Source organism: Rhea pennata, chromosome 16 (assembly GCF_028389875.1).
Source record: "Rhea pennata isolate bPtePen1 chromosome 16, bPtePen1.pri, whole genome shotgun sequence".
NCBI classification, from domain to species: Eukaryota; Metazoa; Chordata; class Aves; order Rheiformes; family Rheidae; genus Rhea; species Rhea pennata.
In genome coordinates this window covers 2,258,648-2,281,570 of record NC_084678.1, presented here as the reverse complement: position 1 = coordinate 2,281,570, position 22,923 = coordinate 2,258,648, and the positions used below count along the sequence as shown (strand labels likewise).

Below are 22,923 nucleotides of genomic sequence, written 5' to 3'. Positions count from 1 at the left end.
AAACCGTGTTTAGTTTCACCAGCTGTAGGGTGGTGCTCACTCCACAGCTGGGGAGGGGATCGTTTCTCTCCCCTTTGGCCCCAAACTAGTCATATTAAAATGACCAGTCTTTGAATTTCTGCTATTTCACAGCCTTTGCCAAAGGCACTGACCCTGCTTCTCTGCTCTGCCCAGAATAGCCTGCCAAACTGTACTGGTCACATCCTCTCCACTAGATCCACCCAAATGCATACGGGAAACAGCAGGCAAGGAAGAAAAAACCACACTGCAGATGCTGCTCCTCAGCCTTTTTATTTCCTGTGTGAAGCAGCTCTATTTTGGTATCGCTCCCAGCCAAGCGCTCTCCGCAGGGATTACACCACACCGCACAGGCACCATTTGCTTCGCACCCTGCTTAGCTGCACAAGAGGTTGGAACAGGCTAATTGGGAAAAGCAAAAGCTCATTTGAAAGCCTCCCGGCCAGCTGGAAGCACTGCCAGAGCGTGGGCTTCAATCTGGAAGGCGGGCAAAGCCCCTCTGGACTCCGGAGACGTGTCAGCTGGTGGGCTGACAGTGTGCCACGGCTTCGCTGCAGGCGTGAGGGCAGGAGGCCAAAGCCGGGAGCTGCGGCTGCAGCTGGTCCGCGGAGGGGCACGGGAGGATTAGCTTCCCTGCAGCTGGACTCGTGCATTAGTGAGCGCACGCCGGGAGGGCAAGTTCAGCTGCAAAAAAGCAGCCTCCGCCAGGGTCCGCATGCCTCTCTCTACTCCAGGACAAGGAGGGGCACGTTTCGCTGGCCACCGCTTTCTGCAAGCACAAGCAAAAAGCTGCTCGAGCAGCAAAGCGGCCTCGCGTGAGTGCTTCTGCCCGCCAGCCCTGCACCGAGAGCCGCTCGCTCCCGGCAGTGATTTACTGGCTGGTAGCAAGCAGTCAAAGCAAGCCAGTCGGGAGCAAAGCGCTCTAGAGCCAGCGTACACCGGAGCCTCCTCTATCTGCCGGCAGAGCAGGACTCAGAAACAAAAAAAGCCCACAAAAGCCTGCAGTAACTCTTGAAAAACTGGGTCACTGCTTTATAGCTGTTTACACTCCTGCCTAAACCAGGGTTTTTAAACCGTATTTCCAAGATTGCAAGGCATGCCAGGATCCCTGACAGCTTTCAGTGTGGCTTTTAGAGAAAACCGCTGGTGCCAGAGTGCCAGGGTGTAGCATTCCCAGGGGAGAGCTCTGCTGCTGCATGGCCCTGGGTTGCCCAGCTCCCGCCACCCCTCCGGAGCTGCGCTCGGAGACGGGCAGGAGACGAGGGAGAAAGACGCTTCTCTGGTATTCTCCTAAAGCACAATCATCGCTTACCTCATTTCTTCCGTGGCTTTCTAAGCAGTTCCTCCCACTCCCATCATGTGTTCATTCTTCCCCCGTCAATTTAAATGGGAAGTAATAAGGTCTATACACACTCTTCTTTCAAAACTTCGTATTTACACTGTTTCTGCGATGTGAAAGCGACCCTGCACCAGAGCTGGGCACACCGGCCCATCGTACCGCACATAGGAAGCTGGGCTAGCTTCTTCCAGAGCTCCTCCAGCACTGAAATCCAGAGCGCCCAGACCAGCAGGGGCTACGGAAATCCCACGAGGGGAGGGAGACGGACCCTGCTGCCCACACAGTCACAGATGGCATTAACTTCCCGTTCCCATCAGATTTTTGCTTGGGAGAAACAGAGGCAAAGCCAAGCAGGTGTGTGGAGAATTAAAAAAAAAAAAAACAAACTCAAAACCCCAAGAACCCTGCACATGGCTGCGACATTGTAGCGTGACGGTGCGTGGGAACCACGAGGAGGAATTAACCCAGCAATTCTCCTTGCTCAGCAGAGCTAAGGCTTCCAAAGGTTATTGGAATGAGTTTCCAGTTAAAGAACACTGAAAGTAATTAATAACTGAGGAGTGGAAAGAAATTTCTGCAAGAGACACCTACTTATCAAGCGTTTCTTGCTGTGAAAAACTAAAAGTCATCTGTTCTTTTTTAAAACATGCAAATATCTCATTAGGTGTTACTAGACTTTCTGTACGGCAGGGACAACCATCCCACACAGAAGTTTCACATTACTCTCTTTGCAGTTTTTCTGCCGCTCAGATCCCATAAAATCTGCTGATACTTCAGCCACAAAGACTGTTGCTGGAGAGCAGTTAGCCCCACGTTAACTGGGGCACGTATTTTGTGAGCCAGCAAAACTACTCAGCGTGCCGGTCTGCACAGATACGGGGCACGACACAGAGCAGCAAATAACTCTAACATCACCTGCGATCCAATTCCTACCCTGCTCTGTTTTAAAGCCCACAAATAGCAACTCCTCTCCTAAACAGACCAGGTGCTTCAGAATAGCAGATTTCTGAGAAAAACGGAGAGCTGTATTCCACTGGCATCAGCTTCTTTTTGCTTTTGCACCTCCCCAAAGCCAAAGAAGCAGCACTGAGTCCAGCTAACTGTGCACCCAGAGATGCCCTCTTGCAGTGCTTCTGCATGCATCAGGGTGCCTGACAGACACTCTTCTGCCAGGGAAACATTTAGGCTGATTTCCCTGCCAAAGAAATCAAGGACAAAAGATGTCTTTAATGGTATTAATATGGCCTTTTAGTTACTGTTTGGAAAGAGACTTTTACAAGGAAAAAGGGATAAGGGACCTACAGGCTCTACATGGCTGGCAGGCAGGACCTATAGACGTCACGCATCTTCAGATTCCCTCCTCGGACATTCCCCACCACTCTCCCACCTCGGTGGCCGTGGCCGGGCCCTGGCACCTTACCTCCGTGGATTCCTCCTGCTCATTTATCACTAAGAAAGCATCCTCGGTAGCTTGGCGTTTTGCATCTGCAATGGTCTGCTCCATTCGCGCCCTCTCGGAGGCAATCATCTCAAACGCCTTCTGCTCAGCCTCTGCCACAGCCTTCTGCACCTCAGACATGGCCTGACGCTTCACCTCATTCACAGCTTCTTCTGGAAGGAAACAGCGGCCTCAGTGGCTAGCCTTCGGAGCACAACGAACCTTGGAGAACCGCTGGGCTGGACGTGTGGCCAGCAGTTTCTGAGCTCCCAAGACTCTACAGACCTCAGGACAGTTTAACGCGAGAGCGCTCCTCATTGGGTTTTGTTCCCTGGTTGACTTACTCCACATCTGTGCTCCAAATGACAGCCGGGTGCCCACCCAGGCTCGCGCGCACCAGCACGCGGCCCCATGCTTGCTTCTCAAGGCACCAGGACCCTCCTGGTGCCCTGGCACACAAGCACCTTCCAGGGGCATGCAGACTAAGAGAGGCTGGGAGGTGCAGCTTGTTGGAAAACCCAGGCCTGGGTGCTGGTAGCTAACCAAGCCAGATGTGCATGTCCTGGGACTTTCGGCAGCTGGACTTCTCCAGTTTCCATGGAGCAATCCGCAGCATCTGTGTTTACCTCAAATGACTTGGTAGAGCGACTTGCCAAGGTTGCTAACAAACACTCACCAGCTTTTTTCCATATCTCTTCAGTGACATAGCCTGTTCCTGACCTGCTGCTGAACTCCCGCAAGGAATCTGTCGGAATAAGGGATACACAGAGGGGTTGGCAAGGTCTCCTCTCACCTGGCAGCTTTTGGAGAAACAGTTGCCCGCTGGCACCCTGGGAGGCTGGGGAAAAGCCTAGACAATATTGCTGCATCCAGCAAAGCCGTCAGCGGGACAGGTTAGGGTTAACCGGCTAACACCCAAAGCAAAGCATTCCTGCAGCTAAGGCCAATCATCAAACATCTAGATGATAAACATCAACATTTAATTAGTGCCCTGCATAATTTATTACACATTTCCATCTCCTGGTACTTTATAACAACAGGCAACACTTATAAATATACGCCCTCAAACATCTGCATTGTCCAGCGACTTTGAACATCAATCCATACTAACAGCAGTTTACATTAAATGCAACACTTTCCATTCCCGGGGCAATTCAAAGACTTACACTGACGGACAAATTGTACTCTAAGATCTCTTACCATGAGGGTGTATATGATGCCAAGTACCCATAAACCTCCCAAGAGCTATGTGACACATGGAGACAGTCACATGAGGATCTCAACGCAGAATACAGTTCCATGGGAAAGTTTTTCAGAAATCTAGTACTGTATTTTATCCCTACTTCTTTTTACTATTTCAAATTAACTTCCTGAAGGGTCAGGTAACACTGGCCAAACCAAAATTAAACTATGGCAAAAGGTAACGGGAGAACAAAAACACTTCATGAAGGCCTTGGGGTTCTTGAAGTTTGTAGCAGGCTGTGGTATACCTGATATACATCATCTACCAACAGCAACAGTTTGAAAAATTAGCACTGGGTCCCACAAGGGGAGAAAACATCAACCAAGAGCCTGATTAAAAACAACAACAAAAAGGCATCTTGGGACTCTCGGTATATTAGCCATTATATACACACCTATCAGAAGCTAAAAAAGCTGGCTGTGATCATCAGGTCCTTAATTTACTGCCAGTCACAGCGTGGCCCCCCTCCAAGCACTCTTCCATTACAGCTGGAGGCACAGTCACTTTGTTTCACTCTCCTCTCCGTCACCTCTCTCCCTGCTCTCAGACTCTTGTGTCCTCTAGGCCTCTTCCCAGTTCTGGAATGGTTTTAAGAGAATCCCTCAACCATTTCAGAACGTACTTTTTTAAAATTGAAAATTCATTTACCTCCTTTGGGAAAAATTTTAAAAATCAGCGGCAACTTCAGAACTTAAATTTAGAGCTCCGTGATATTTTTGAAGCAAGCCAAAGGCTGATTTTATTCTTCCTTCCATTTGCTCACTTGCCACTGTGTCAAAGTTTCAGTGCACACAATCCAACCTGCTGCTTCTGTGCAGATTTCATGTGCAACTGAAATCAGACTCTGAAAGTAAACCAGGATTTGAGGCAGCAGACAAGAATCACTGATTAATGAAGCTTACTAGAATTCCTTTTGCTTGTGTACTTTTTATTGTTTTCCTAAGAAATACTCATTCTCACTGTCTGGGAAGTATCAAAACTTGTTCCACTTCAGCTAAATCTGGCCTTTACCCTAAAACAAATGGTTCTTCCTAACAGGCAGGAACACTCGCTCGCTCTATACAGTATACAAACAACATACAAGGTGAATAGGTATCAAATTGAGATTTTTAGTTTGGACATTTTTATTACTGTTAGAAAAAAGTTTTCTAGCAGTAAACTTTAGAAAACTTTTTTTTAAAACTCTTAGAACACTTTTTCGTTACCGAATGATCGGGATTATTTTTAGCATTTAATTTGTAGCAGACTGTTTCAGATGGAAATTAGAATTAAATCCAAATGTATAAAATTAGGATTTCAGACTTGTTTTTTGAAGTGAGTCAAAAATCCCTGCATTCTGAAGGGGGAAAAAAGTCACTTTCAATAAAGTTAAATTGACTTATGAAACAAAACCGGTACTCATCATTCAAATGCTAGGTGGCAGCTCTTATGCTTACGCCATTCTTCAGTATTTTTGGAATTAGCAGATCTCACCATTTAACATCCTTTAGATAGAATGGAAGGGGAAGAGGGGTGAAACCAACAACATTTCTTGCCTTTTCACCTCCCCACTGGTTTCTCAGCTTTGAATAAACTGATCCTCAAGCTGAGCTCGCTGACTCAACTGACCTGAGGACGACACTCTCATGGCACCCGCAGAAGAGGCTGCTGCTGCCAAAAGGTGCTTCCGCACTTCAGCGAAGCCTGGTGCCTGAAGCTCACCTGGGAACTTCAACCAGCTCAATGATCCGACTCAAAGCTTTGAAAACAGTTATGAACTGCTTGAACATTTCATTTATCTCGTGATTTGAATATATCACAGTCATTTTATAGCTAGTATAGCTTTGTCAAACTAGGTATCTACTTTAGAGGGTTCGTTTTTCATGAGAAAGCGTCTATTGCCCAGCCTCTCTGTAGACCCTGACATCTTGTACTGCTCCCAGAGAAACTGGTGGAAATGAGGAGCACCTAAGGCAACCAGGAGGTAGTGTGGCACGCTCCCGCGCATCCGGCATGCTCCCGCGCTTACCGCTGCTGATGGAGTCGGAGCTGCTGGGGCTGTGCTGCCTAGAGATGAGCTCACTCCCTGCTTTCCTCGTCTCCGCGGTCTCGCTGCATCGCCTCTTCCAGTAGTTGAGCTCCTCCCGGTCGGCCTCCTGACAGCGCCGCAGGACAGCCATGGAGCGCCTCGTTTTCTCCACCATCTCCATGATGCAGTTCAGTGCCTGCCGGGAAGGACACGTTCTCAGTCTTGGTTAAGCTGCCTGTTCACGGGGTCACCTCCTGATTTTCTCATGGGAGGTACCACAGGGACCGTCCCCGTAAGATAAAACACAATGTCGTTTCACAGCAGCAGCGCCTGTGCGTGATATTTTGGACAAAGCAGTATTCGAGCAGGTACTGTAGTGCTTCCCTCGTGAACGCTGCCTGGATCAGTGCTCTGGAGATACACTGGGAGTCCTGCTCTAACCACAGTGCACAATTCCACCCCTCCATCAGGGCCGCAGAAAGCTCGTGAAGGGGTGAAAAAGATACTTGGAAGAAAAGCACAGAAAAGTTCCTGTACAAAGGAACAACAAGGCTTCAAAAACTGGTACAAAAGCTCCAACAAGGGCTGGCTGTTGCCCCTCATGGTTGTGGTGACATCTTCTCATGATTGCCACACGTAGAGGTGTCAGCAGGTGCACATTTGTTCCTAAAACCAGGAGATGAGTATATTATAGGAGCCTCTATCTCTGACATAGAGGAAATGGGTCAGGTACGAGCTCTCCATAGCCACATCCCGGCTCCAATACTCAGCTGCAGGGCTTCTACTCCCCACACATCTCTGTGAAACATCAGTTTTAGAGCACAAGCAAGCAGAGGGTCTCTCTGTGATTCCAATCCCTTCTCTTTAGGGAAAGCATTCAAGTGAAGTGCTCAGACCAGCAACTTTGCTGGAAGGGAAAAAACAGACTCCTCGAAAAGCCTGCCAGAAGTACCCAGTCTTACAGTGGGCACCTAGTTGAGGCCCTAGTTGAAGGCTTGCTCCCCAGGAAAGAAGTGTTAAAACAAAGTAACAGTGGGTTTCCTTATCCCGTAAACTCCATATATTTGTTGCACACAGCATATCTACATGCTTAGTCCAGACTGGTTTTGGCTTCCAAAACCATGGGCAGAGAGGAAAAGCCAGGAAGTGTTACTGCTCCTTTCTGTCCTCCTCATCACCCACCTGCTCACACCACTGTTCATCTACAAGCCACATGGAAAGCCTGGATATATTATCAGCAACAACAAAAACGCAAATTGGAGCAGGTGGAGCACCGGGTTGTTGTGTCCTCACAGAGCTTTCCACACCACTAGCCTTTCCTTACATGATCGAGATGCTTCCACTCATCAGCCCACTCTCTCTCCGTCAAGCGGTGGTCCACCAGCTCGTCCTGGTAGCCTCCATTCAAACCTGTCACAAACCACAACCAGAACAGCGATTAGACATACCAAGTGCTTTCAGTGGTGGGGAGGGAACATGGCCCTGAAGCATTAAAAAGATTCTTATCTCTAACCACATACAGCTGAGGTTTTAAAATACATCTCAGGGAAGTGGCTCTCTAGGACCATGTTCCATGCAAGTGTTTTTATCCTTGTTTATGTCACTGACTCTCTAAGGAGCAGGGGACATCCCACGCAGCCCAGGGGAGTGGTCAGTGTTTGAAAGGCAATCTAGGCCTGCGTATGTTCTCGGAAGTGCTTCGGTGCAGCTGCAGGTCTGGATCTGATCCACCTGGGGAGCCACTTCCCTCATTAGAAATTCATAGCAACTCCGAACTTGTGATTCAGGCCACCTCACTGGAAACACAGGGTTCACCCCCATGCACACCCCACTCAGGCTGGGGAGGAGAGGGAGTTAAGCTGTGCTCTCCTCAGGCCCCACACATCTCCTTGTTCAGCTACTCTAAAGAGTTAACCTCTATTTTCCCAGTTTTAATTTTGCCTGCTGGGCTGGCCAGGCTCAACTCAAACTCCAGGTCCTTTCTTCTCGCCCTTGGTGGCTCCAGCTTGCCCACACCAACACCACCTCTCATTCAGTTTTCCCATTTTTAACCTCTCACTGTCAATTGTTCCATTCAAATCCCTTGCAGAAACTTTGCCTTTCTGCTTAAAACTACACAGCTTTAGGGGTGAGCGGACAAGCACAGGACGTTGAAATGAAGCATGGACACAGCTTGCTAGTTCAACGATCAGATTTTGCAGTGCCTACAAGTAAATCTTTACAGGCCTTCTTACCAAGACTGTTATGCCGGTCACGAATGTCCCTGTGTTCCAACATCTTGCTGGGGTCTCGGTACAGATGGGAAGTTGCGATATCTTCCAAGGTGTAGTGTTGGAGGGGCGGTGGAGTGGGGTGGAACTGCCCCGCTGGGTTCATGAGGGGCATGGTCAGGGCAGGACTGTGCCGGGGAGCCGGGCTGATGGTGCATACTCTCTTGGCTGGAGGCTCTGTCGGGAGAGACTCTCTCTCAAAGTTGTTTTCTTCTCTTCTGCAACCAAACCAACAGACAGACATACTCGTTAGCACTGCATGAACACACTCAGAAATGGAAAGATGTGGATTTCAAAACAGGAGAGTGTGGGCAGCGGTGATTTTACTGAGAAGGTTAAAAAAAAAAAAAAAAAAAAAAAAAAGCAGGAAGGCAAAACGCAGCCGGAGAACAAATCCAAGAAATTACCCTGTCAAAAAAAAAAAAAAAAAAAAAAAAAAGAAAGAAAACCACCCAACTCCAAAATGCTTAAGTGTTGATATTCATCTTTCTGAGCACAATCAAATAAAAATCTCACTGTTTTTATAAATTTGAAGCATGTTCTATATAATTACATAACACTTTTTAGCTGCAATAAATGTAGTGAAAATTAAAATGAATCCCACCCTACTTAAGGGGATGGGACAAGATCTGCCTGAAAGCCCTCAAAAAGGACCCTAGGCTGAATCCACAGTACTGGAGTACCATGAGGAGGAATTACAGCCACAGATAACCAGCAGCATCTTGTTAACAGTCAGAATAGCTGTTACGAGTGCTAAGAACCTGTTGTTTAGTGACAGACATTGTTTAAGGTTTTGTTTCGATTTTACTGCTGTCAAAAGTCATGATTTTAAAAACTTGGTGGAGTGGCAAAAGCTCTTTTTACCTGTCTGGACTGTGCCTCTTCCCATTTCCGTTCACCTCAATGAGCAGTTCCGAGGAGTCAGCCGGCGACGTGGTGTTTGTGTTGAGCAGGATGTGCTCGTGCTGTGCCAGGTACTGGGACGGCGTCTGCTTGGCAGCCCGGGCGCAGTGCAGCAGCTCTCTCTGGAGCAGAGGGAGGTTGGCCTGGAAAACAAATCACCGCACATTGTGGGTCTGGTCTAGGCAGGCTGCAGACAGGCAATTCCACCCTTTTGCAGAAGATGTGCTCCATCCCCATCACCCATCAGAGCAATGACTAGAGCCTGTGGGCTCCTCTCAACCATCCTGCTGCTCATGATCTCTGCGCTGGTTGGGTTTACCCGTGTTGTCTCAAGGATTGAAGTCGGTGCACATGGAACAAAGTTTCATGAGAAGCCTCTCAGTGCTTCCAGCATCTAATGTAGTCTGTATATCAAGACTTCAAATATTCTAGACTTGAACATTTGAAAATAAGACTACAGGATGAAAAACAGCAGGATGGAGGTCAGTTGGTCTCATTTATCCCTACTATGCAAGTGGACATACGTGGCACTTGTTATAACGTTAGCTTTCTGTGAGGCAGTTACCCACGGTGATCACTATGGTCTGGACACTCTGTCTTGGACTTTAACAGAATTGTTCTGATGCTTGAAACAAGAGCTTTCCCATCAGTGATATGCTGCCAAGCAGCGCAGACCAACACACGAAGCGGCAGCAAGACCCATCCACTCACTGTTACCTTCAGAAAGGGGATCACAAATGGCCGGAGGGGGAAGTTTGTGGCCTCTTGCAGCTTGCAGTGAAATTCCTCAATTGTCACTGTTGAGTTCTGAGAAAAGAAATTAAGAAATAAAATGACAATTTGCTCTTATTGTAGACACTTGGGAAGCAGCTCAAAGCCAACAGAACCGGAAGGCAGACCGCATCTGCCATTACAGGACTGCCGACGTGTGCATCGGATCCTGCCTACCGCAGCCAAAAGGCTGTGGCCACTCGAGCAGAAAGAGCTGGCGCAGGTTGTGCAGCACGAGGCAAGGGTGCAGGCAGCCAGCGGCCAGGCGCTGCCTCTGCCCAGCACCCTGCCCAAGTGGCAGCAGCGCCCAGCTGGCACCGCCAGCCTCTCCAGCCAGGTGGCCGGGCGAAGGCTGCCGAGGAGGCAGACAGCGATTCCAGCCGGCCGCCGCAGCTGCCCGAGGAGCCCGAGCGCTTTCCCCGGGCGTGAGCAGGCTGCCTGTGCCCGGCGCGGGTCCCGGGGCTGCCTGCACCTCCCCGCTCCCAGCCCATTCATCTCTGCTTCCCCACGAGTCCCCTTCCTCTCCTTTTCCCTCCTGTTCAGCTCATTTGGTCCAACCTATTCATCATCCAAGAAGTCATTTACTACCAGCCCGCTGCTCCCTGTCTTGGCATGGTCTTCCCCTGGCACTACCTTGTATCCCCCTCGGCTATTCAGGCTGCATGCTTGCTGGGACGAGCAGCACTTGCTGTACTACGTGTACAGCGTTCAGCCCTGCAGCAATAATCTCAATCAGCAATGAGGATGACGGTCGGAGGAACCCAAATGGCTTATAATTTCCTTTCCCAAAGGCTAAACTGGAATACTACCCTAGACCCAAGGAAACACATCCTACTGCAGTGGTAGCTTTTTGCATCCAGTGCAAAAGTGCTCTGAAAGCCCCACAGGTTGTGGACAGACCCATATCTGCTCTGCCATGGAGCTGTGCTGGGCAACAACCAGCTTGCAGCTAGGCAGGCTACACGGTGCTGCGTGCTTGTTGGTCTCCGTGAGGCTAGGCTTGCACAGGATCACTGTTTATTTAACATTTTAAAACTGGTTTGAAACAACACTTGCATAGCGTTTCTACCAGTCAGTGTGTATACCTGCGAGTACTAAACATAATTCTGCAGCAAGACCCTGCTCATTTGGTTTTGCAAGGACATTTTTAGCTGAACTTTATCTGCTGTCCATAGATGCAAAAGAACATGTACTGTTTACATATGCATGCACTACCATCATCCCAGCTCTTGCAAATCCCAAGGGTAGGAGTGGGGAAGAAGGGCAGCAGATGCGCAAAGGTGCTATTTACCAAGCTCTTTCCTGTAATTGCACCTTCAGACTGTCGCAAATTAATACATTAATATGGCTAGACAAAAGCTTGCACAACCATCAATCTCTTTCTCAGCACAAGCAAATATGCAAACACACAAAGCAGCAGAATATTACAAGTCCAGACCTGCTGCTGCAGTAGGAGACTTCCCATCTTCTGCAGACCTTGGCCAGAGTTAAGCTTGTTCTGCTAGTGGGCTGGTGTTAAGATAGGCAGGAGCAGCCCACAAAAAGGAAACCTTACTCCCATTAAACACATACCATGTTCACCACTGCATATTGCAAATTAAACCTTTCAAGTGTCACAATATTCTCTACACACTGAAGACTGAACTTCTTTTGAAAGGGAAAATTCACAGATACTACCCCACACGGCATTTCCAGAAGACCCTAAATTCAACATCAACTAGTTGCTCCATAGAAAGACATGCTTTCAACACCTCCACCATTCACTCAGGAGCTACAGGAACTAGGATGGTAGCGTGTTTATGAAAGGTCCACCATGTGGTTATAATATGACTTTTTCAAAACAGTGCTCCAACACTCCGCTTGCAGTCCCAGAGCTCCTTCAAGGGAGGGAAGCACAGCTGGCTTTCCAGAGCGAGTCCCCGGCAGGGGCAGGATCAAGATCCTGACTCTACAGTGCTGCTTATTCCATCACACCACCCTGCCCTACTGAAGTTAGGGCAGTGTTTATGAAATGGTGCATGGCGCTGGCGTTTCTTCATACGGGTGCACACTAGAGTTAAATTGATTGGTAGTCAGGGTCAGGAAGTCATAAATTCCCCCTGCTCCACACTCACAGGGTACAAGGCTGAAAACACTTTGCTAGCACAAAATCACAGGCTTCTCTGAATCACATGAAAGTTTCATTGACAAGAGGAAACCAAGAAGCCCAGCCTAGTCCATGCTTCCTAGGGAGGAGGAGGAGAACATCAGACCTGTGGCCCTTATAGCAAAGCTTAGTTCTATGTTTCCTTAAGTGCAGCTGCACCTAAACTCATATCAAAGCAAGGCAATGGACAAGCAAACAGTTTTCTGGAACATACTGAAGACAAGGAAAAAAGCCAGTGAGTTTACCAGAAAGTATAAACATTACAACAAGTCTTGCTTAGTGAATAACTGCTTATAAAGACACGAATGCCCAACATTGTGTAATGCAGGCACACGCTGGCTGCCAGGACCCCGCCGCTACGCAGCTTTCGCAAAGGCAAGGCCCTGCAGGCCTTTCTGAGGCTTAGCTGTCCTTCCTGCGTCGCACTCACCACTAACGCCAGCACGAGGCTCCGGACCTTCTCCCCGATCTCCGGAGAGATGTCATTGCCGAACTGCTGCAGGGTTGTGAGGAAGCGTTTCAGCTTGCTGAGCTGCCGGGCACCGCAAGTGGCTGGGAGCTGCTGGTTGGTGAGCGAGGAGGAGGAGGACGAGGCAGGACCATTGCTAAACCGCTGAGGTGGAGACGGAGCCCCGTTCAGCGTCGGGGGAGAATGGTTAATCCCGTTGGGCACTGCAAATCAGAGACGAGGCAAAAGCATCAGTGAGCGCTGCTGAGAGGGGTGGCACGTCCCTGTGGCCTGGTTTTTAGAAGTATTCTGTTCTTATCCTCGGAGAGAATGCACCATGCAGGTATCTGGCCTGCTGCAAGATACCGCATAGTGCGTGTGTGCCAGATGGGTCACCCAAGAGCGCTGAGTGGACACCTAAATCTACGCTAGCTCCCAGGGCAGGAACTAGAAAACTGGCCAGAATCAGGGCAGAGCCTGCAAGGCTTGCAGAAAACACTGGAGTACGCCTCGGCGGTGGAGCTCGTCAGTGGCACCAGCAAATACCTCCTCCTTAGTGTCCCGGTGACACTCCTCTGCCCAGAGCACTTAGGTACCACTCACCCCATGAAGGCATCTGCTCCAGGTTTCCCCAGCAGGATCCCTGTTCTGACTGAGGAATAGACCCTAAGTGCTCAGCTCCCTAAAAAAACCTCATGGGTGATTTGCAACACTCTTCCAGACACTCTCCATTCTAGCTTCACTCCCAGGGACACTAAATAACGACAAAGAACTAGGTTCAGAAGAACATACTGAACACAAACTTTTCACTTGGGCCAGCTCAGGACCCAGAGTCAAGCTGCACAGAGCTCATGCTGTGGCAGACCAAGTCGTGTTGTGTGTTCAGCCCAAAGACTTAAACGTGCAGCCTTCAGTAAGAACTACTGAGCAATGATTTCCTGCATTATGCAGAAAATGAGACCAGATAATCCAACAGTCCCTTCTAGTCCCATAATTTACAACAAATCCACGGTGCTCACTACAGCCTGGGTCCTGCTAACAGATCAGGGAGCACCAGTGCCTCCATCTCCTCCCCGTGGAGGGCTGGCACTGCTGTAGCTTGCAAGCATGAACGCCCAGGCCATTTTACCACCCAGGGGATTTACAGCAAGCCGGTTTCGCAAACCTAGTTGGTTTTCCAGCCTGGTCCCATCTGCAACTTTGTCTCCTTTAAGCAGAAAGTATGTTGAAACCAGCTACATTGTGGAAGTTTGGGAACTCCACAAGGGGTTTGAATAAATTGTTGACATCGCCATACTGCAGTTGTGCAATCTAAAGCCTTGCCTGGGAAATCTTTAACAGCAGCTGTGCACTTGAGGCCCAAACTTGATATAAATACAGATTTTAGAGGTGAAAAGTACACGATCGTAAATATAGGTTTAGCCGATCCACTGGCTTATCCTTAAGACCCTAATCCTGAACCCCTGGTGACTGCAAGCACTGAAGAGAAGGCCACAAGCAGTGTGAGGCTATAAAACTGTTGTAAGCATCTGCACTCGGAGGTGAGCTGCTGAAGCAGTCCCGAGAGCAGCGGGCACCCCTCGCGCGTTGGCACGCGGAGCTCTGCATGGAGCGGCGGCTCACCAGAGGTGCCAGAATGCCAGCTGCAGCTTAGTGAGGATTGTACAAAATCCCCGGATCTTGCAGAGAACACCCCCGGGGAGAACTTTTCAGAGAAAAAGGCAGGAGGCATCTGAACAGTTAAACCGCCCCGGGGCTCTCCGAGGTCTGAGGTTATGCAGGCTCGCACACCTGGACCTGCCATGGTGTGTGCGGGAGCAACCTGAAACGATTACCCAGAATCAGTTACAGATCCCAGGGAAAGATAATGGTAAAGAGACTGTCAAAGCCGCTCATGCCGACCAAGAGGGGACTGGCTTTTCCGGGGCATCACAAGGATGCGTCCTCTCATAAATGGAGAGATAAAGAAACGAAGGTAAACTCTTGCTTTAAATTGAGAGGACGGAGCAGCATGGTCCATGTGAGCCCATGCCCTTCGTTACGGATCGGGACAACTTCAAAAAGTCATGTCTGCATCACCTTCTCCAAACTGGTGAAGAAACAGAGATGTGCTGCAGAGCCGAAGCGTAGGATTAGCTGTGCGTGGAGGCCTGGCCAATACTACGCAAAAGCAAACACAGCTAATTTCAAAAGCCAAGATTCTGACAGTTACTCATAACCAGCCCTTATTTCATGATGAAAATGTTATAAATCTAGGAGAAAGATGCCCAGAGAAGCTTCTCTCAGATAGGAGAGGACCTCATGGCTCTCTGCCCACTGAAGGCCTTGACCAAGGCATGTCAGCCCGCCTGCGAGGCATTTCACTGCAGAGGGACCGCCAGTCACCTGCATGGCCTTACGGGGACCTGTAGTGCCTGGTGAGAAAACCGGGCTGAAGCAGGACATTTGCAACGTAAGAAGCAAGAAGAAACTTCGCCACAGGTTGCATTTCACATTACTCTTGTAAAGAGGCAATTAAGCAAACGAGAAGCACTAGGTTCATAATAGTGTGTCAGACAATCTTTTTGGAAAAATTAATTTCTGTCACTTTGCTAATGGCCTTTTCTGCCTCAGTAAAAAGAGAGCCATTAAAAAACCCTCAGCGTATAAGACGGGGACAATGTGTCTGGTGGGATAACTCAGTGATTAGTGTTACTGCCAGCATCCTCGGCACATTAGTGAGCGTCCTGAAAGAGACTGAACTGCAAAGCTATGAAACTCACTGCCAGTATTAAACTGTGAGGTGTCACAGACACCATTTTGGATAATAAAGCAACACAGAAGTAGCTAGAGGCAACAGTAAGCTCAGGGCGGAAAAGTGAGGAGAGATTCAAAAATACGTATATATTCCTTGCGGGGCTAAGATAATTCCATACCTAACTATTAAGTAAACCAGAGCAGCTTTGCTCCTGAAAAATGCTTTAAAAAGCTGATGCCTTATACGTTGGCTAAAGGAGAAAAGGGAGCCTGGGTTCTTTCTAGGCTTTGGGAAAGAGGTTATGACCATGGAAAGTCCCATCCATAGAGGTCACCTCTGAGGAACCTCCTACTAGGACAAGCAAGTGGCTCATGAATGAGGCCTGCCTTATGGTTGGGCAAGGATGACCTGTAGCTGAACAGGAAGGATTATGCAGCAAAGATGGAGAAAGCAAAATCTGGATGGATAGCAAGAAACACCTGGATGGGAAATCAAAAGAAAAAAAAAAAAAAAGAAGAAAAAACTTGCTCACCTCAGTTTCAGAAGTGTTGCCTGCAAAGTGAGACACACCACCGTGGGAATTAAGTCCTCCAAGGATGCAGTGACAACCCCAGCCCTTGGCTTGTTTAGAAGCTAACCTGATAACAGACTGCTATTGCTTAAGGAGTTCCTTCCAGAAATCAAGGTGGCCCCTTCAAGCAGAGGGCTCTGACAGCCCAGGCTGCAGCAGGGAGTTGCTGGGAACGGGGTGGCGGGAAGATTATGGACCTCTTTAGATGTCCTGCCTAAGTGACAAAAACCAAGAACCCCCCAGCTCTCTCTTCCTTGCCTCTCTACAGGGTTACTAACATGCCTCATGCTGCCTGCCGCCAATGGCTGAGAACGCGGCTTTTACGAGCGTTGGGAGCCCACCGGAAAAGCAGTTTCCCCCGCCAGTGGCCTTACGTGCTGTTGGAGTGAAGGACATGGGCCGTGGGCCGCCGGGGTTCACGGGGGGCAGTGGCGGCATGCTGGGTGGGGACGACCTGGGCTGTATCTTCACTTCCACCGGCGAGCCGGGCATCACTGGCGCCCTCTTCTCACCAGCAACTGCACCAAGAGAAGAAGGCGGTAACGTTAGCAATGGGCACTGCGCGGCACGTCCCTGCCACGCGCCACGAGCATCCCAACAGCCCAAGATTATTATTATTATTAAGATTTCTCAGCAGAGAAGTGCCCTCGCGGTGAGCTCCGTGGCCACCTTGGACTGGCAGTGCAGGATGGCATGCCACCAAGTCCTCCAGGCCACGACCGGCTGGCCGTGCTCTCTGCTCCCACAGCCGGTGCCAGGTCGTGGGAGCAGAGCAGCTCCCGGGTTCGCAGACGGCGCCCGTCCGCACGCCAGCTCGGGGCGGGCAGCGGCGAGGAAGCAAGTGGCCGACAGCGGCCGTCCTGCCCGAGAGCGCAAGAGTTTTTGATTCGGCTTTAGCACAGTGCTTGGCACCAGCGCCTGAGGCCCAGACTCGGGTGCACAGGCCCCCGTTTTCCCACCAGGCACCGTGCAATAGCTGCCTCGTTTATCGTCCTTACAGCAAGTCATCCACGACGTAACAGCAAGGTAACGAATGAATGTCGTACTCCTAATTTGTTCTGTTTGCAGGACTACAAACAGACACTGAGGAAAGGGAAAGCAGAGACAAATATATAAAACCCTGCGTTCCCCAATTAGCAAGAAACTCCTAGTGTTTCTGTGCTGCTGGTGTTACTGGGGTCGGGGTTGGGGACTGCAATCACTATAAAACCTGAATTTCCAGGTTTGTAGCAAGTTTGTATCTTTGTTTATTTAACCAAAGCCCTGGGAAACTACTATTAATAATATAATATAATATATCGTTATATTAATATAACATGGCAAGCTACTATTCACACGGGTCCAACATTCATGTGACACTGACATGGCTCTCCCTGTTGCATTTACACCTGTACACGACATTCATATGAAAATGAATATACTCATGCCTGAACATGACATTCATGCACGTACGTACGTCACCACTGCAGCAGGTAAGCTTGCTGGCAAGAGCAGGAGGAAAGAAACCTCCGTCTTTCCTCCACCTCTGCATAAATGCAGCAGAACAGTCAGAGAACAAGGTCTGCATGTGAAGTTGAGAGCGTTTCTACCACAAAGCTCCTGGTTTGAGTTCACTCACCCAGCGAGGAAAGAGAAATACTGCTACATGACCCAAATATTTCAGTCAAAACAGTACTAATTGCAACTATCCACCACTCATGCCAGCTGCTTGAAAGCTACCAAGGGATGGAAACATGTTTGCTCAGAAGGTATGAATAATTGGAAAACCATGAGGAAAGACATGAGAACTATGATCTGTTTGCACACAATCCACGAACACAGAAATGAGATTTGGCTAATGCCATTCTCTGCAAACTCTTTGCCCACCTCTACACCTGCCCAGCTGAACGTTTGCCAAGCAGCCCACCACATCAAAGTCCTCCCTGCAGCCAACTGCATCATTTTTCCACCTTTCCCTTCAACCACACACTTCAAACATCAAGGTATTGCCACCTTCCTGCCTCTCGCTTCGTCTTCTTCACCCCCTTCCTATGAAGCCCTCTTCCACAGGCATATAGGTTACTTGATACCGCCATGCTCTGCAGAGAAACCAAGCATGAATGAAATCCTTGAAGTTCTCATTTTTCCTCCTAAAACATTCCTAGGACGTATTAAATATCGTGTCAAAGCACCAGCAAAAAAACCCCAGAGCTCCTTTTGTTAATTTAATGAGGGGAAAAAGTCACATGGAATTTATTCCCCTAAAATAAAACCAGCTATTGCTCTGCTACTGCACAAAACACCAAAAGTAAATCCCATGAGAAGCCAACACCTTCTCTTCCGGGTTCACTCTGGCAGACATACAAGAAGCAAACAGGACTGTTAAATTTAAAAGCTTCCTGTTAATGACCCAGGGCATCTATAAATGCAGATAAAAAACATCTTTTTGCAACTTCTAATTTTTAGCCTAAATACATCAATTTAATGAGAATCATGTGAGCAAACCGGACTGAGAATGAGGACTTGAGAAAGCCTGGAGTTGACCGTGAGCTAAAAATGAAGTGGAGGTGTCTGGAGAAGCAACACTGTCCCCATCTTCCTTCTGCGTTTAACTGTTAGAAATATTTACTGCCTCACCAATGGCAAGGTGTCAGTGCTGCCACCAGATGCAGAAAGGAGATGCTAAGCAGCTCCTCAAAATACCTACAAGTCATACTACCTTATCAGCAAGTTCAAATCACACTTAAAAGTCAAGTGCCATCTTAGCTTTTTGGAGGCAAGAGAGACATGCACGTTCTGGTTGTGATGCCTTTGCCTTCCCGGCCGCTAAGTCCCCCAGGAAGTCTCCAGCGACACGTCCTGGCAGCTCAGCCTCTGCCCGAGTGTCAGCGCAGCCCTGGCACAAGCCATGTGGTCTTGCTAGCTTGGAGCAAGGCGTGAGGAGCAAACAGCCCTGAAGGCTGCTTCCCAGCTGCCTGGCTCGAGCAAACACGTGGCTGTTCCCACACGGGCAGGGCAGATGCACCAGCAGGAGCAATGTGCAGCACAGCCCCCGCTCCACCAGTCACCATCCTGGATCTGACCTTGCAGTAGCACCTTGAAACACAGTAACTCTGGTCCAGGGCTGCATACTCCAGAGGTCAGAGTAGCAAAGCTGCCTAAACTGGAAATGTTGATGGGTTTTGCTACAGAAAGGTTTCCTCCCCAAATCCTACCCAAACTTCTGTGCCAGCTCCTTGGCCACCCCACACTCCTCCCACCCGCTGTTCATCGCCCAGCAGGACTCCTGGCTGGAAGGTTTCCTCTGACGGAATCTCTCTTGGAAACACTTACAGACGTTCCCATCGATATTTTTCAAATGCTGCCTGCAGGGCAGATTGAACGAGGTTACACAGCACAACACTTTTGCCATCAAGCTGCCAACCATGAAAACTCTGGGTGAAAACTCTGCACCCAGAAGCAGTGCACGTTAACCACGGGAGAAGGACACAGCGAGAGGGACGCGAGCACGCTTGGGCGGCTGCCACCAGGGCGGATGGGAAAGCCCCTTGTGTGGATTCGAGCGTGCTGGAGGTTCACAGGCGAAGATGATTCACTCAGAGTACAATGAAACCCCATCACAGAGATGCTGTTTTAGTCTTGGCGTGATGCAAGAATTTCATATTCTCAAAAAACCGATGAAGGCACAGATTTCATGGTGATCGCAGTTACAGATTTCAGATGCTGCAAAGCTGCTGTCTGGTACAGGACAGATGTATACATATATAAGCTTATGTTGTGTACCCTATATATTTGCATGCCCCATTTAGGGAGCCCAGGTGTACAGGGGCTGCCCGACAGCAGCGTACACCTGAAACTGCATCCATCATTGCGTTCGAATGACGTACCACAAGGCCCTGCTTTTATTCGATTCTCTGTGTTAGCTGTTGACCTGTTATATTTTTTTTACTGCTCCAATTCTTGCCCTAGCAAACCAAATGAAAAAGGAGCATCTATTAATCTGAAATACAGCTGATAATCTTCTCTTAGGGGGAGGAGAATGACATAAATTAGCACATCAGAATTAAATTTGTGGCTATAAGTGACTGTAAGAGACATCTCCCTCCCTAGCATCCCAACATCAGGGGAACTGCAACTCAAGCTTTCCCCCCGTCGTACAATACGGACGGGGGCATTTTACAGTTGGCGGTTTAAATAGCCGTTTGAGACCAATTTTATTATAATTATTTTCTTTAAAGAAGCCTTCCCGCTATGGTGTTTAATAATAAAGGAGTGTTGCTATGACAGGTAACCGCTGAAGAATAGCTAACATCTATTCTCGTTGTAAACTGTATAAAGAAGTTCACTTTATTAATCTCTCTGTGCTTGTGGGTTTGAAAAAAAAAAAAAGTTAAACAACACTCCCTTACTTGAGACCTTTTTCACTTATTTCTCATATGCACTAGGAATTAAACTAATATTTAAATGCCTTCAGCAACTGGGGAATAAACTAAGTAATGAAGAGAAATAAAAAACAGTGCATGATGGAAACTGGATGCTCCCTTCCCTAATGAAGTTGCAAAATGACACCTGAATACAGAGCTGTGAGATAGCCCAAGGTGGCAGAGAGACTCTGGCCGTCTCTTCCCCCTTCACTTCTCCTAGCTCAAAACATGGCTCAGACAGATGGTAGAATCATATCAGCATGAGAGTTTTATATTTATTAAAAAAATGCAGATCACAAGTCTGGTTCCTGGCCCTGCTGTGCCCCAGCATGGGGAGAGCCTGGCACGGTGCCACGGGGGAGGCCGGCACCATCCCGGAGCTTGCCGGCAGCAAGCGAACGAGTTTCCAGAGGTGCCGGGATGCTGCCACAGGGCACCAGGCCCCAGGGAGCAGCCAGGCACAGAGCAGGGCTGGGGGCCCTCCGATGCCAGCAGTGCTGGTTGCTGGAGACATGCTGGAAGGAAGGAAGCTGTGCAACACCAAAAGGAGCCCAAGCGTCAGGGAGGGAAAACGTGCTCCCTGCTACATACTGTTTCTCTAACGCATGTTGCCACGTTGAAAAGGTGACAAGCAGTTGCCACCAAGTGACCAAAGCCGGCAGCGTTGCACTATGCCAAGCGAAGCGGAGGGGAAAGCCTTGGTCTGGATGCAACGGCTGAGCCACGGCAAGACAGAAGCAACCAGATACGACACACAAAATGGGGATTCTCGGCTCTGAATTTACATCAGAGCGAATGCACGTGCACCAACAGTTTAGCACTGTATAGCAACCTGCTTGTGTGAGCATATGGAACATGTAGGGGTGGGCTCCTAAACCCTGCCAGCAGCTCAAGAGAGTCAATCTTTCCTCAACCTTTATGTGATATGAATTTAATTTTGTGATTGCGTGGTTAAGGAAGTTACTTCAGAAGATGGAGAGCACAAACAGTAGTATCTTCTGAAGCCATTTCCAATGCCAGTACAGGAGTCCCCTCAATTCACTGTTGCAAGAGTTAATTATTAAAGGAAGACTCTGCCTCAGCTGGAATCAATTATGTAGATTCTAATTACAAAAAGCTGCACAGCATCTGAACTGGTTTCTCACAAAACCCATTTGCTAGATTCAAGCACTCTAGCTTATCATACTTTAGCTTTTTGAAAAAGTGAAAGCATGAAACATTAGAAGAATAAGGGAAAAAACACATTAAACATGATACAGCAGTACTTAACTGGCAGTTCAACACACGTAAGGATTTGCTTTTCCTTTCTCCTCTTGCAGTTTGCAAGATAGAGCAGTCTTTAAACAAAACCATATCAACAAGGTTTGGGTCACTAAGCTGTTAGACTGCGAAATCCCTAAATTAACAAGATTTTGGTTCTAGCTGATGCTTTTTGAACAACATGCTGTATACAAAGGGTTTGCCCAGTGGTTCATAACATAAAAAACCTTTGTCTCAGCATTAACTTCATCAGAACAGATGTTTTTGACTTTCATACAGAGTAGGTAGAATATGCTCATAACGTAAAAGCCACTTCCTCCCTCTTCAGAAAGCTCAGAGCCTGCAGTCCGTACCTGCCTTTTCAGAGCAGCGGCCTGGGGAGTCTTCCCAAAAGCTGAACCCACGGCAAAGCTGGACAAGAAGAACCCTCTGCTCACTCAGGTGTCAGGTCCTAGCAAGCTATGCAGCCTTGTGCTGTGGCCAGCGAAGGGACCGATACCCCCAAAAGGCACTTCAGCCCCTCCTTGGGTACTCACCAAAAGATGCGGGATGAGCCACACACGCAGATGCGCTTCTGTTTCCACCGGCCCCTGCGCCTTGGACTGCTGCGCAGGCAAGAGCCGTAAGACACAAAACATCGAAGAGTTGGTGTGACCGAGGTTTCCTGGAGAGCAACGGGCCCAGGAAGCAGAGGATCACGGCCCCAGTTTGCAAGATCACCATTCAAACAGACAAGCAAGAGTCATGGCTTTAAGATAAAGCAATGTAAAGCTTGTCTAAACAGTAAAAGAAACTATTTGGAAGAAGAACATGAGGGCAAAGGATGGGTACTTTGGTGCCCTCTCCGTGGCTGGCAGGACCCTGGCCACACTCTGCAAGGGCTGTTTTTAAGATAATTAACTCAACATGGCCCTGGAGCAAAGGCCAGGCAGATAGCTTACAGAAAGTCCATTCCAACCCAAACAAGCCTATAATTAAAAGGACATGCTGCAATTGGCTTGCTTTCTCGGGTTCCCTGTTGATAATCTGAATGCAAACTAAAGGCAGCATCAGTGTAACCTGACCTGATAATGTAAATAGGGTGAAATGAAATATGGTTCGCCACCTCCCCAGCTTTGGCGAATGTTTATTTTGAATAACATGCTTATCTGCTCCAACTGCTCACCATCTGTTTTCAGTCTCCACCAAGCTAATATTTTTCACATTTAGGAACTGAGAAGTGGGAAGAATTACATTTAAATTTTATTAACATCTTTCCTCCACTGTGAGGCTGCCTTTCCTTCCCCTTGTCAGCTCTAAGCCATTTGTAAAGAACCTTTGCACAGTCCTTTAAGACATGCAGATGAGGTTATCTGCATGCAAAGCAAC

General features: G+C 48.5%; 1 protein-coding gene across 5 annotated transcripts in view; it reads right to left on the bottom strand.

The window, feature by feature from the left end:
* CBFA2T2 (CBFA2/RUNX1 partner transcriptional co-repressor 2) overlaps positions 1-22,923 on the bottom strand; it is a 68,629-nt gene that overhangs the window by 3,204 nt on the left and 42,502 nt on the right. For 2 of the 5 annotated variants that reach the window (XM_062588851.1, XM_062588852.1), the window contains exons 2-10: positions 16,267-16,410; positions 12,567-12,808; positions 9,937-10,026; positions 9,181-9,362; positions 8,281-8,534; positions 7,371-7,456; positions 6,047-6,242; positions 3,472-3,540; positions 2,778-2,968 (exon numbers count right to left, since the gene is read on the bottom strand). In XM_062588851.1, coding sequence (XP_062444835.1) covers positions 2,778-2,968; positions 3,472-3,540; positions 6,047-6,242; positions 7,371-7,456; positions 8,281-8,534; positions 9,181-9,362; positions 9,937-10,026; positions 12,567-12,808; positions 16,267-16,384 — 1,428 coding nt within the window. In that variant the 5' untranslated portion in view covers positions 16,385-16,410. Of the gene's footprint in view, positions 1-1,330; positions 2,969-3,471; positions 3,541-6,046; positions 6,243-7,370; positions 7,457-8,280; positions 8,535-9,180; positions 9,363-9,936; positions 10,027-12,566; positions 12,809-16,266; positions 16,411-22,923 lie in introns of all 5 variants that reach the window. The other 3 variants (XR_009960036.1, XM_062588853.1, XM_062588854.1) reach the window with 3 other exon arrangements.